The sequence below is a fragment of the Chamaea fasciata genome, unplaced genomic scaffold, assembly GCF_029207755.1.
Source record: "Chamaea fasciata isolate MVZ Bird 193981 ecotype frontalis unplaced genomic scaffold, bChaFas1.0.hap1 SCAF_7, whole genome shotgun sequence".
In the NCBI taxonomy this organism is placed as follows: Eukaryota; Metazoa; Chordata; class Aves; order Passeriformes; family Sylviidae; genus Chamaea; species Chamaea fasciata.
The window spans coordinates 13707686-13720062 of NW_027094092.1; the positions used below are offsets into that span (position 1 = coordinate 13707686).

General features: G+C 37.9%; 1 protein-coding gene across 2 annotated transcripts in view; it reads right to left on the minus strand.

Annotated features, from left to right (window-relative positions):
• The window catches only part of ABCC8 (ATP binding cassette subfamily C member 8), a 73548-nt gene that overhangs the window by 45500 nt on the left and 15671 nt on the right, over nt 1–12377 (minus strand). For both annotated transcript variants that reach the window (XM_066187633.1, XM_066187634.1), the window contains exons 7-10: nt 10597–10761; nt 8563–8718; nt 3003–3137; nt 1882–2044 (exon numbers count right to left, since the gene is read on the minus strand). In XM_066187633.1, the coding sequence (XP_066043730.1) occupies nt 1882–2044; nt 3003–3137; nt 8563–8718; nt 10597–10761 (619 nt within the window). The remainder of the gene's footprint in view (nt 1–1881; nt 2045–3002; nt 3138–8562; nt 8719–10596; nt 10762–12377) is intronic.

Sequence of the window (12377 nt, forward strand, 5' to 3'; positions counted from 1 at the left end):
CTTGAAGGTATATTTTCTGTAATCCAATGCAAATATATTCCTTATGAATAAAATAGCTCCAACCACATTCTTTATTTCAGTTTATAGCTTTGTGCACTTCGAAAATAATTCCAGAGTCTACTCAACAGTCTCTTAAAAGAACTATATATAAAAATCTCTTTTCTGCTTTGTTAGTGTTCTAGCATCTGTCTGCCTTCCTCAGGATTACAAATAAATAAAATCATGGTCCTCTAGTGCCTTTTAATTTTTTTTCCCTAGAGAAATTAAATCATGTGCTCACTAAAATATTAGCTAACATATTTTGGGCTGATTATGCCTCTCATTCTAATTATACTTTAGGTAAGAGAAAAGAGCAAACTCTCCTGTATTTATATTCCCTTTTTAGTCTGTAAAAGTGCAAGTATGCAAAGATAAGTGTAATTTCTGCTAAAGTCTGAAGGTGTAAGGAACTCATAGGCTGAAACAATAGGAACCTTTATAAGCCAAAATGATAAGCACCATTAACATAAAGCTGCATTGCTTCACCCCAAGCTGGGAAGTTATCTCCTGTGTCTTGCACAAACCTAAATATCACACATAATACAAAATAAGAATGGAATTGCAAACTGGAATGTCTTAAGAAGCATCAGTAAATATTTAAAGTTTTTCTAATAGTACAGATTCTTATGTCATTGCTTCACAGAATAATCAGTTCCCCTGGGAGGAATCTACCTTTTCCTAGCTGTAGCAAATGAATCTGTGAGGATTTAAAATCCAATAGGCCTTCACAGCCCTACAGCTGAACTCTTGGCCCTGACTATAAATAGATTTTAATGCCACATGAAGGGAACCTATGTACGCTGATCTGGGTGTAAGACAGAGCTTTTGGTCTCACAGCCTGCAGCTAAATTCTGTTTTATGTCATCCTTTCCCCTTGGACAGAAACTCTTCTCCAAGCCCACAATGCTTAGGATTGACAGAGGGAAATTCTGGTCTCAGAAGACAATGAATACTTCAATTTAATGTCAGTTAAATTCAGTGGGACCATGATCTTTCCCCTCGAGTACATTACCTATGTGATCATAAGAACCAGGCTTCCTTACTATCCCAGCGGATATTTGTACAGGTAGCTAGTAGCACTCAAAAACTTCTTGCTAAAAATTTCCATTTCATTAATATCTCACAGATTATATATCCTTCAGTGTGATTTTACTAATTATTTCTAAAATATTACAGTAGCAATTATATAGGTATTGCATAAAATCTACTCAAATACGGAGTTCAACTTTCTGTAGGTTTTTTTTAAAGCACAATAAAGTCTTAAAGCAGCTTGAAAAGTAACAGTAGAGGAAAGAATCTGGATACAGAATGATGAAATGCCAGGATGCTCATATTTTTCTTTCCAGGATATAGAAACGGTTTTAAGAATCACTTGTTTTAATAAGAAATCCAAGTTTTGAGTAAGAACATGTACGTACTGTCTGTTGGAGCTTCAGTGCAAAGACAACGCCTGTCACATATTATTTGTATGTTCTGAATTGTGCAAAATGCAGAAAAAACCCTCAGCAAATAAATATCAACCTCAGCTTCCTCTTGAATGCTGTGTTCTAGAAGACACTATTGCTGGCTAAATATTGTCTGTGAAACATCTGTCCCTTGAAAGCTTTTGTCCAGAAAAAGTCAATTCTTTGAAGCACTCATTTTCTGTTTTAGGCGTATTTCCCATACAAGCAAAGTTCTTCTGAATTAAATGGAGGGTCTGACTAGATGGAAAGTGAGGAGTACAGATCAGAGCCTAAAGCAACTGAAATATTCTCAACGAGGAAATGGTAAACTCATTAGCAGCTAATAATTCAGTAGCACTTAGCTAAGCAGTAGATTAGGATGAAGGAACAGACTCACTGGATATGGAGGTATAAAGGGCAAAAGACTTGAGGCTTGTCATTTCTTTTTGTCTGGTTTCCTCCACGCTGCTGTGAAATATGTGCTCCCAAGCGTAGAGTTTAAGGAGCTTGATGCCCCGAAGCATCTCATTTGTCTTCTTCAGCCTCTCGTTGGAGTACTCCTGCAACATTTACACACACATTTACCTGAAGAGTACAAATCAGTTCCCTAAGCAGAAGGATGACAAAAACTATAAGCAGCCCCATTGCACAGTGCAGACATTTCTGTCACAAACGGCAGTGCTCCCATCTGCAGGAATTTCTAGGTGGCACTGACTGTATGCTGCAAGAATGACTGCTGTCCACATTTCTGGAAGGGTGCATACTGTTGATAGGAAGGAATTCCTCTACACACAGGAAGATGCACAAATAACTCCCATTGCTACCCATGATCTGTGGTGGAAGAGATTTCAGCAAGCCCTGGCTCCATTACAAGTTCCTGCGGCTTCCTTGGCAGTGCAACAGTTGCGGAAAGGGGGAATAAGGTTCAGAGCAGCTGGGCATAGGGATGCCAATGAAGCAAGGTAACTTTTTCAGCAGTGATGCAGGTGATTCAAATTATAGACAAGCCAAATGAGGGATCAAGGTACAGCTTGTGACTTAGCAGATCTCTAAGCTCCCCAGCTGAGGCGCACACTGTGGGAGTTAGGACAGCATGGAGTTTGTTTAAATAAATCCGGTTGATAGATTCCCACATCTGGAGCCCGAGTTTGTACACAGCATTCCTACTTCTTTTCCCCTTGGACAGCTTGCCCTGCACAACTCACTTATCTGTGCACTGCCCAAAGCTACTCCAGTCAATGACTACTGATCATCTGTGTTTATAAGTTACAAAGTTTTTCAGGTTTTTTTGCTCTTAGGGCACCATACTTGATGAAAAATATAAACCCCAAAAAATATGCATTTACTGCTTACACTTACAATCTCACATTCTTTAACATGGCATTTTTGAATATTATGAAATGTTTGAGAAGCAATTCTGGGTCAACATCCATGGTTAGCTTTGCAATTCCAAGCACAGACCAATGCATAATTACCAGATATGATATTTATTTCACCAGTGAGTTTGAAGACACTTACCAACGTGCTTCGCTGGGCCTGTGAGAGTTTTGTTGCTACAAAGTACTGAACAGGTGCAAGGACTATGATTACTGCTGCTCCAATTAAGGCACTGATTCCAAGAAGGTAGTAGAGCAGAAGAACTCCTACAATTATCTGTTGGGATAAAAGAAGGTGAGGGAAAGATCTTGGCTTCACTTGGGGTATGCAACACAAAGACCAATTTCAAAGTAAGGGACAGTGTTCAACCAACAGCAGCTGCAGTCACAGCCACCCCAAATGTCACAAGTTTAACATTGCTAGCACAGCTAGTGTGATCAGTCAGGGCTCCTCTCAGAGACCCAGACACCCACCAAGTGCTCCTCCCCAGCCTGGGCATTCTCTGTATTTCTGTTACTGTATTTCTCTCCATTCTGCACAATAAAAAAAAAAAGTTTTACAGGTTTGTGTATCTTCTATAATTTAACACTCAAAGCTATTTAAAAGAAATTCATTTAAAAATAAATAAATTCTAGAAAAACACCTTTAAATAAAATGTAATTTAAAAATACTTCCAAGTAACACATTATACCACTGAGAACACTCACCTCAAATAATCTGACATAAACTGGCAAGGACCTGTTTTAGGGAACTACAGTGCCAGACAATTACTTTTGAAAAAGGGTTAGAGAAACAGTAAAAAAAAAAAAAAAAAAAAAAAGGGCTTTGTCTTTGGGTAAGTAAGACTCTAGAGAGAAAGTCACAGTCTGGATGGAGAGGGTTTACTGTAAGCAACTCAATTAACACAAATAGTATGTACAAGCTACCAAAGTTAATTATGACTATTGTAATGAATGACTTCTGAACAATCTGCAACATTGACAATCTAATTATTCGAAAGTGTAAGCTCATAAATCAATCAAAGCACACAGGGATAGAAAGCAAATTTCATATATAATTTTCCTTAATTAAAAAAACCCAGTAATTGGAAATTTCCTTTAATATTTATCTACTACTATTGCTATGTTTGTTCACCCTCATAACCTTCACAGAAGCAGTCTTCCATCATTTCAAAACTCAATAGTCATATGCCTATTTCCACACATTTATAGGAATTCGTTATTTACATGAAAAAAACCGAGTTTATAGTTTTCATATTTCCATCAATTTAAAGCACAGGGAGAGAAAAGATTTTTTTTTTCTTCTTAGGAACCCTCTGATGCCTCTACAGCTGAACTAAACTAAAACATGACCCTCAAAATGAGTCACACTACTGACTTAGAAAATACACACTGACATGAAAGTAAAATCCCATTGTATATGCACCACAAATCTAGTAAGAGGCAAGTTTAAACTGCAAATTAAAAAAATCTTTCAGTGATGAGTAAGTGAGCAATCTGCTTCCACCTGAAGTCAGAAAATTAATGAATGTCTGAAGCCAAACAAAACACACAAGGCCTCTGCCAGATACCCCTGTCAGAGCTCTCCTCCATAACACAAAATGGTCTCGGTCTTTATAGACCAAGATTTTCACTCCCAACTGCTTCACCATGGGCAGATGCTGTGGGCACTCCAAATACAGGAGAGCATTGTACGGTGAGAAGCCACTGCAGAACATTGACTCCTTGTTTTCCTGCTTTCCCTCACTAATGGTTGATTGTCAAGGACATTATGGGACCACCTGGCTCTAAAAATAGAGCATCACCTTCTCCCACAGACAAGGAGAAAGCTATCCCAGCTGGATCCTGAGGGAGTTGCTAGCTCACAGCTGCTTTTCCAACCCTCATCCTAGCTACTGAGGGTCAGTCTTTGCAATAAAAGTCTCATGTTTCAAATAGGTTAAAAATTATCCCATTTTCATCTTCTTTAGAACGTGATAATACAGGCAAACTTTTGAAATACGTTCAGTGTGTATGGAAAAAATAAAGACAAATTGTATCTGAAATCTTATTGAACATAATTTTATATCACATCACAAAGTAAGGAGTCAAGAATAAAGAGTACACAGAACATCTGAGCTCTGGGGGACAGTATCTGACAGATGGGAAGGGTCTCATTAATATTCCTGAGAAGGCAAAAATCATATTTAAAAAAAAAGACTGTGTAATGAAACACTGCTTCTCTTTCATCAAAATCCCAAAGCTCTTCTCTGCCAGAGATATATATCAGGAGCAAAAAGCTCACCAATAGATCTGGTTTTTTTGTCTTGATTATTTATTGAGGATGGCAAATACTTTCAGCCAGAAACTGCTTTGTGGGCAGTTTTGAAAGAGACAAATGTCCTTTCATTACAAGTGTAAGCTATCCCTACCAATGAGCCAGAGATATGAGAATACAGGATTTTTTAATAATCACAATGAAATCAAACAAGGGTGTTTATAAAATGGAGGCATGGGAGGAAGGCTTTTATGAGGCCTCATTTTGCTCCCAGGGTTTGAGCCAAAACTACTGAGGGCATCTTTCAACTGGTTGGCATCCCTGGGCCTCTTCTCATGGATTTCAATAACACTCAAAACAGTAACTTAAGGCAATGATAAAGCTCCCATTGAATCCAGTCAGAGCAAAGATGGGGCTCAAATTATCCGGACTGTATAGAAAATCTAACTTGTCATGAACGGCTATTACAAAATCTACAGCAGATGCTGAAATGCTGATTGCTAGATTAAGAGCCACAAAACAATTAAAAACCTGTTTTAAATAATAATGGAGTTTGTGCAATGTAGCATTAGCCAACTTTCAAGGAGCCATTAATTGTTTTCACTGGCCCATAAAACAAGGTACTGAATGAATGCTATGGGAAAACATTTTGAAGAAGCCTTTGTGACCAACGTGACTCACTGATTTTGGCAGGGAGCACACCACCCACAAAACAGGAGCACGCTGATCATCCTCATCTGGTAAGGAGCATCACAGGGGGAATTTTAATACAAATAATTGTATTTTCTGCAGACTGTCAGGCAGTCTTTATGAATCTGTGACTTCTGGCCCATTAGAGCCAAATGTTGTTACAGAATATGCAATGGAATTAGATTAATTCTCAGTTGCACTAAAGTGTTCTCGGTGCTGAGCTGCCAGAGAGGTCTTAGAAAGTCAGTGTACATGAAATTGGTAGCTTGTACACAGTTTGTCTATAATAATTGATATCCCAGACATTATCATTAAGGGGGTTAACTCTTCTTAATGTTCCTTAGGTCTTCAGCAATATCCTTTTAGCAGTCTACAATCACTGACTTCTTACTGTGCTTCCTGTAAAAGGAATGAAAATACCCTGATATCCAAATTATTACGGATAAACTACCAATATGTAACCATATTTAATATGATATTTCCTCTTAATTTTTCATTATAATTATCCTCTCTTTTGCAATTAGACATCAATATTAGGACATATTCCTTGACAATCCTCCCCCCCCCCCCCCCCCCAATTTCAGGGAAAACACGCAAAAAAAAAAGTCAAGTTGCTTTCTGAAAAATTCCAGATGATAACAGCTATATCCATCACCCTCCCTTAATTCTAGAAAGCAAAATGTTTTAAACTGCCATATAAATTCCTTTAGAGTAGACCAGAAAAACTAGTCCATACCTCTTGTGCAGGAGTAACTGCATTGGAAGAGAAAAATGCATTTATTCTGTGTGAATGTAGCCACACTGTGACCTAAATAGGGCCACAATCACCTTAGATCTTAATATTTTAACAGCATGGTTTTATACCTCTCACACATGTAGAAAGCATGAGTTAGTAAGCTGCTGATTGTTTACACCCCAACATGCTCACAATCCTGATTGGAGGCTTTGCTCAAGTCCCACAGAGCTAGCAAGAGTTTTATCAGAGATTCAGACACATTACTTCTTCCTCCACATCCTACTGCAGTCTCAGTAGCAATCTTCCCCCACCAACAGAGATACTAAAAAATCTCTGGTAACACAGCAGGTTTCAAACATTTGGCAAAAGTGTGAAGATTCAGAGTATTTCAGGAGGACACTTATTGGTTTTTCAGAGAATGAATACTCCCCAAGACCGAGACTACACAAGAAGATTCAAGATGAATTCAAATACTCACTATAACTGACAATAAAAAAGGACCAACATTACTCCCTGCCCCCTCCCCCCCCCCCCCCCCAAGTAGTTTCCTCAGTGAGGGGAAAAAAATTCAGGGCAAATAGCTATATCAGGCTTTTTTTCCCCCCCAGGGTAGGAAGGTGAACAGGTTTATCACATGATCAGATGATTTGAGACCTGATTTTAAGAGAAGTTGCTCATCTGATCTGTAGCCGCTTGACAAAAACCTATTATATTCAACAGGAACAATTACAAAATCCACCCAATTTAAGCAAATATCTTTATTGTCAGAAAAAAATCTGGATGGCCAGCAGTCTAACACCTCACTCTTTGAAAGACATTGATACAGTTTATCCAATTATCTGAATGGCTGGCTTTTCTTCCTCATTCCCAGCTTTTCAATGTCATTTTCTTATATGCTTAACATTTTACAGAAGAAAATCACTAGTATAAGATGCTGATGGACAAAAACTCCTAAGCAACACCCTGAAAACCACATTATAAACTGCCTGGAAACAGAATCTGCCAGTTGCAGTCTATATACAACCTCAAGAAAACCATTTAATTCTTGGGCAAGGGCAAGCAACCCAAAATGCAAAGCTGTTGGGTAGATTACTTGTGGGTTTCTGACTTACGCACCAGTAAAATCAGCCTCTGTGTGGTGCTGGAACCAGACTGCCTTTGTGTCATGAACACAATGAAGTTTTCATGTTTTTGAAACTAAATGATACATCTAGAAAGTATCAAATTCACCAATAAGTGAATTTAAACTCTACTGCATCTTCTGTTTGTATTTACTGCAAGCACTGAAGCTCACCCAACATAAATGCACCAAGCAGCTGGAAGAAAGCAAGAAAACTTGCAGGGTACTGAGTATCAGATGAAACTTCATGCTTTATTTCAGCTTTTTCAGGAAATTCTTAAATAGAAGTACAGGGTGATGCAAGTGGGAAAGGGGACTGAAGGGATCAGACTGGTATTTAGATATAGGAGGCCAAAGACACCAGAGGATAAAGCAGCAAATCCATTTTGCCTAACAAATACATTATAACAAAAACAAACACACAAACAACAAAAAACCCCCCCCCCAAAACAACAACAAACTGTGGCATTTGTCATCCAAAAAGCATCAGTAGTTTCAAGGGATGTCCAAAGGATCATCTCTAAGTAATCATATTTATGCTACTTCTCTTGCTTCTGCTAGGATTCAGAAGACAAATGATTGCAATATCTTCCAGTTAACTTCCCTGATGTAATAAACGAATGCACTGCAACCTGCTGCACGCTATAAATTCTTGTTACAAATGCAAAGCTTTTTTGGCAGCAGCCAAGATCCTAATACAATCATAAATACCTAAAGTCCAGTCACAGATGTGGAATCTATTACAGGCAATGTTTCTAGATGTCGAAATTTTATTGCTTGAAATTTTATTTCAAGTTACTCTTTAACTTCTTTAATACCCCACTTTCATAAAACTCACAGGCAATGAACCACTGCACACTGACATGCATTAAGAACAAAAGCATATTCAATCACCTTACCTGTACTGGCATAGCCCAAAGGTTAGGGCACAGGAAGAAGAACCACATCAGCTGATTTGTGTCTATGGCAACCAGGTTACAGATCTGGCCTGCTGTCATCTCCCCCATAGACATGTTAGAAGTTGAAAGCTGCATAATTTTATTGTATATTTTTGTCTGGAAGAGAGATCAAAAGGTACTGGCAGACAGAAATAAAATGAGGCTTCTAGCTCTGTCTAAATCCCAGGCCCGGCATGTTGAGGGAAAAAAGTATTTCCAGTAACTTGAGTGAAGAGAATAAAGTTTCGCCTTCTACGTTATTTTGTAAAATTTAAACCTACTATTCTTCACTGACACACAGCACAGCGCTGTTACATACATCATGGTTGTCCCTGTGCATCAATAAGAGAATGAAACCTTTACTACCCAAAAATGCCCAAGAACTACATTAGCAACTATGATTTATACCTTCAGCATTTCCACAGAGTGCCCTTCCTGTAACTAAAACTAAGATATTATTAGATTCAATATAAAATAACCCTCAATGTATCATAAACCTTGTTATTTTTCTCTGGCAATTGATTCAGGTCCCATCCAACCTCAGAACAATGTTCCTGGCTTGGAACATTGATACATTTTGCTTAGAGAACTCGGTTCCATTACAAAGTTTAATTCACAGCCAGTGAATGTCACAGGTACAATTCTGTACTGAATTAAGCAGTTGCCTCAATGTAGAATCAGGCACCAGATTATAAAAATATATTTATAAAAAAAACAGTACAGAATAATGAAAGAATACTTTTACCAGCTAGTTTGGTAAAAATCAAATAGGACACACTGAACAGTGGCAGACTTATACAGGACAGGAAGAGAGAAAAGATTTAAAGAATAAACCATAGGGAAAAGGTATAAAAATACTGGCACAGAGACTGTCATTAACACTGATCTGCTGCTTAGAGTGCTGACTAAAAATTTCCCATTTGAATAGCCAACTGGCATTATCTGGACCTCTAATATCCAGAACAGCAAATACAAAGCTTTTCTTAAACAAAAAATATTTAGCACTATTTTCCAATTATTCAGTGATTGCACTTGCTTTGGTCCTTGTATTTTTCAGTCATTTGCAGCTCTTCCACTTGATACAAGTAATGAAATTTATTTTTCATACTTTTGGGTCAAATTGTATCCCTGTAGAATTTTTCTACTTCACTCCAGTCAGGCAAAACCAATAGATGGACTCCAGAAGCCTGTCAGCTGACAAGTGCTTCCAAGTGTAGGATCAAAAGAGAATTAAACAATTAGGCTGCTATTGAAAGCATCCATCCGTCATGGAGACTCCCTACAGGATCCATGCAGCTCAGGGGATAAACAGTGTAACTCATAAGTTACACTAAACCTGGATTTCATGCTGTCACAGGGTAGGTTTCAGTCAGTGCCTTTGGCAATCCCACACCGTAATCTTACACCAAATTCTCTTATTTCCAGGCACAGAGTTTTGCGTGCTACATCAAACTTTGATCTGTAGTTGTCAGTTATACAGCAATTACAGACCCCATTTTTGCAACCTGACTTATGTTTAGTGCTTACAGACTCCACTGTGCCAGGCAGATTTTATGGCATGACCCATGGCATAAAACACTGCTCCATGCACTGGGAATACAACCTATCCTTCTGTCCAAAATACATTTACCATACATTTCAAAGATGTTTTATTTGCATGGGATGTGATGTTACAAAAAAATGCCTTGAGATAGGAGAGGTGCAGTTCACACCTAAACTGCTTCAAAAGTTACATTCGGTTTTACTGTCAGCAAATTTTTGCTTGAGGGTAAGAAGAAATACAGCATTGAATATTAAAAATAAACTTTTATATAAAACCATCAAAATAAGATGCCAAGGATACAGAACTCAGGGCTAACACAATTTCTAACAGCAATGGTACATTGAATACATTTCAGGAGAGAAGCATTTCAGAATTTAACAACTCTATAATTTATATTTACAACTACACGCTTGTGAGGGTGTGAAAAGGTTAATTAGTAATATATTGGGTACCTGTATTGCGCCTCTTAAGTTGATTCCTGTTTCAATAGCAACATAGTATGATGCTTGCAGAAATGTCCTTTGCAATAGAAGGGCAAAAAATAAGAGTACAGCCAAAACATAAGCATTGGACAGGAACTCTTGCGATGAAATAAAGAAAACACCAAGAATTTTCGTCTATAAAAAGAAAGAAAGTTAGAAATCAGCTGCAATGGTAATTTAACTCTGTGCTTTGCATAATTAATGAGCAGAGATAATCACAGTTTAATACTTTGAAAGTGCTCCCAACCTTGTCTGAAACCTCACAGTTTATCACATCAGAGGAACAGTCTCATGCCAACTCAGTAAGCTTCACTTAAATGCAAAATGAAGGATTTCTGATATCCTTCCAAAACTCTAGGACACTGAGTAACTCCATATGGTCATTTATTAAAAGATGTGAACTGCCCATCATCAGAAAGGAACAGTTAACATCCTTTGGGAAAAATTAGTCTCATTATTTTAACACCTCAGGTTACTGGACACTAAAAATGACCTTCAGAACTTGTAAAAACCCCAAAACTCTTAGAACCATGCAAATTATTTTGGCCTGCAGCATCCTGCTCCCTTTCATTTATGGTCATTACCTTCTAGCAAGCTCATGAGATCACCAAAGTGCATTTTGAAGCATTATGTGTGCAGCTTAATGGGAAAACAGTGTATTTGTTTCAGATTATATTTAACAAGCTGACACCTCTGGTGCCACAACAAGTTGAGAGGTTGGCTCACCATGGGAAGCCTTCTGTAACTAAAATGTCTCCATCCTCCTCTTTCTCCTCTTGGCTCCTTCAAAACTTGGATTGCTGGATTGTGCTTCCATTAAAGGCACAATTAGCAAAAGGACTCTATTCCCTTTCAGAGAGATTCTTGCCATTTACACTCCTGCTGTATCCCTTGCTCAGCACATTTTTCTTGCCTACATAGTTTCTTTGCTGTTGAAGTTTTCACAACTGCTATAACACTTAATCAGCTATATTTCACAAACTCTCAGTGTCTGTACATTTTATTAGATCTGATCTGCACCTTGCAGTTAACTTCATAAAAAAACCATATGGCAAGTTCATACAGAGGCAAATTTTAGGTTTTAAAGCTGTTCTTTTGGCTAAGCAAGTTGGAAAAGGAACAAACTTCTCCCTACTCTTATTTATACCGAGGTTGATCCAACCTGCACGCTTCTGTTGCTTACTGTGCACTAGCTGGGGAGCTAACTGGTTCTCTTTCTGAGCCAATTCAAATCATTGAGATAAGAAAATCAGCCCAGGAAAAAAAACCAAAACAAAAACAGGCCAAATGAACTAAAAAAGCACCCAATCAGGGCCAGAGATCTAAAGCAAAGGAGAAGAGAGGATAGAGGTAACAAGGAATGTAAAAGGAGGAAGATTTTAAAATCTGTATTAAGTGCAAAACTCTGAAAAATTACAGTACATGTCAGCAATTATAGTTCAGATAAAGAGACATTTAACTGTTATTTTACCTATTTGCACCCTAAAGAAATTTTAAAGCCCTAATTCATTACTTATCCCATAGCAATTCAAATAGGCTAAAGCAGCATTTTATACTACAAATAGTCCATAGTACATTAAAAATGAGTTTCTCTTCCAGATTATGTACAGTCTTACAAGTTCAGGTTTTCAGTGATGCCCCCCATACACATATGGCAAGTACAGCTGATCTCTGCACCTAATACCACTTTTTACTGTATGGAAAAGAAGACTTCTTTTTTTTTCCCCACATCTATGTTTGCCAAATCATGC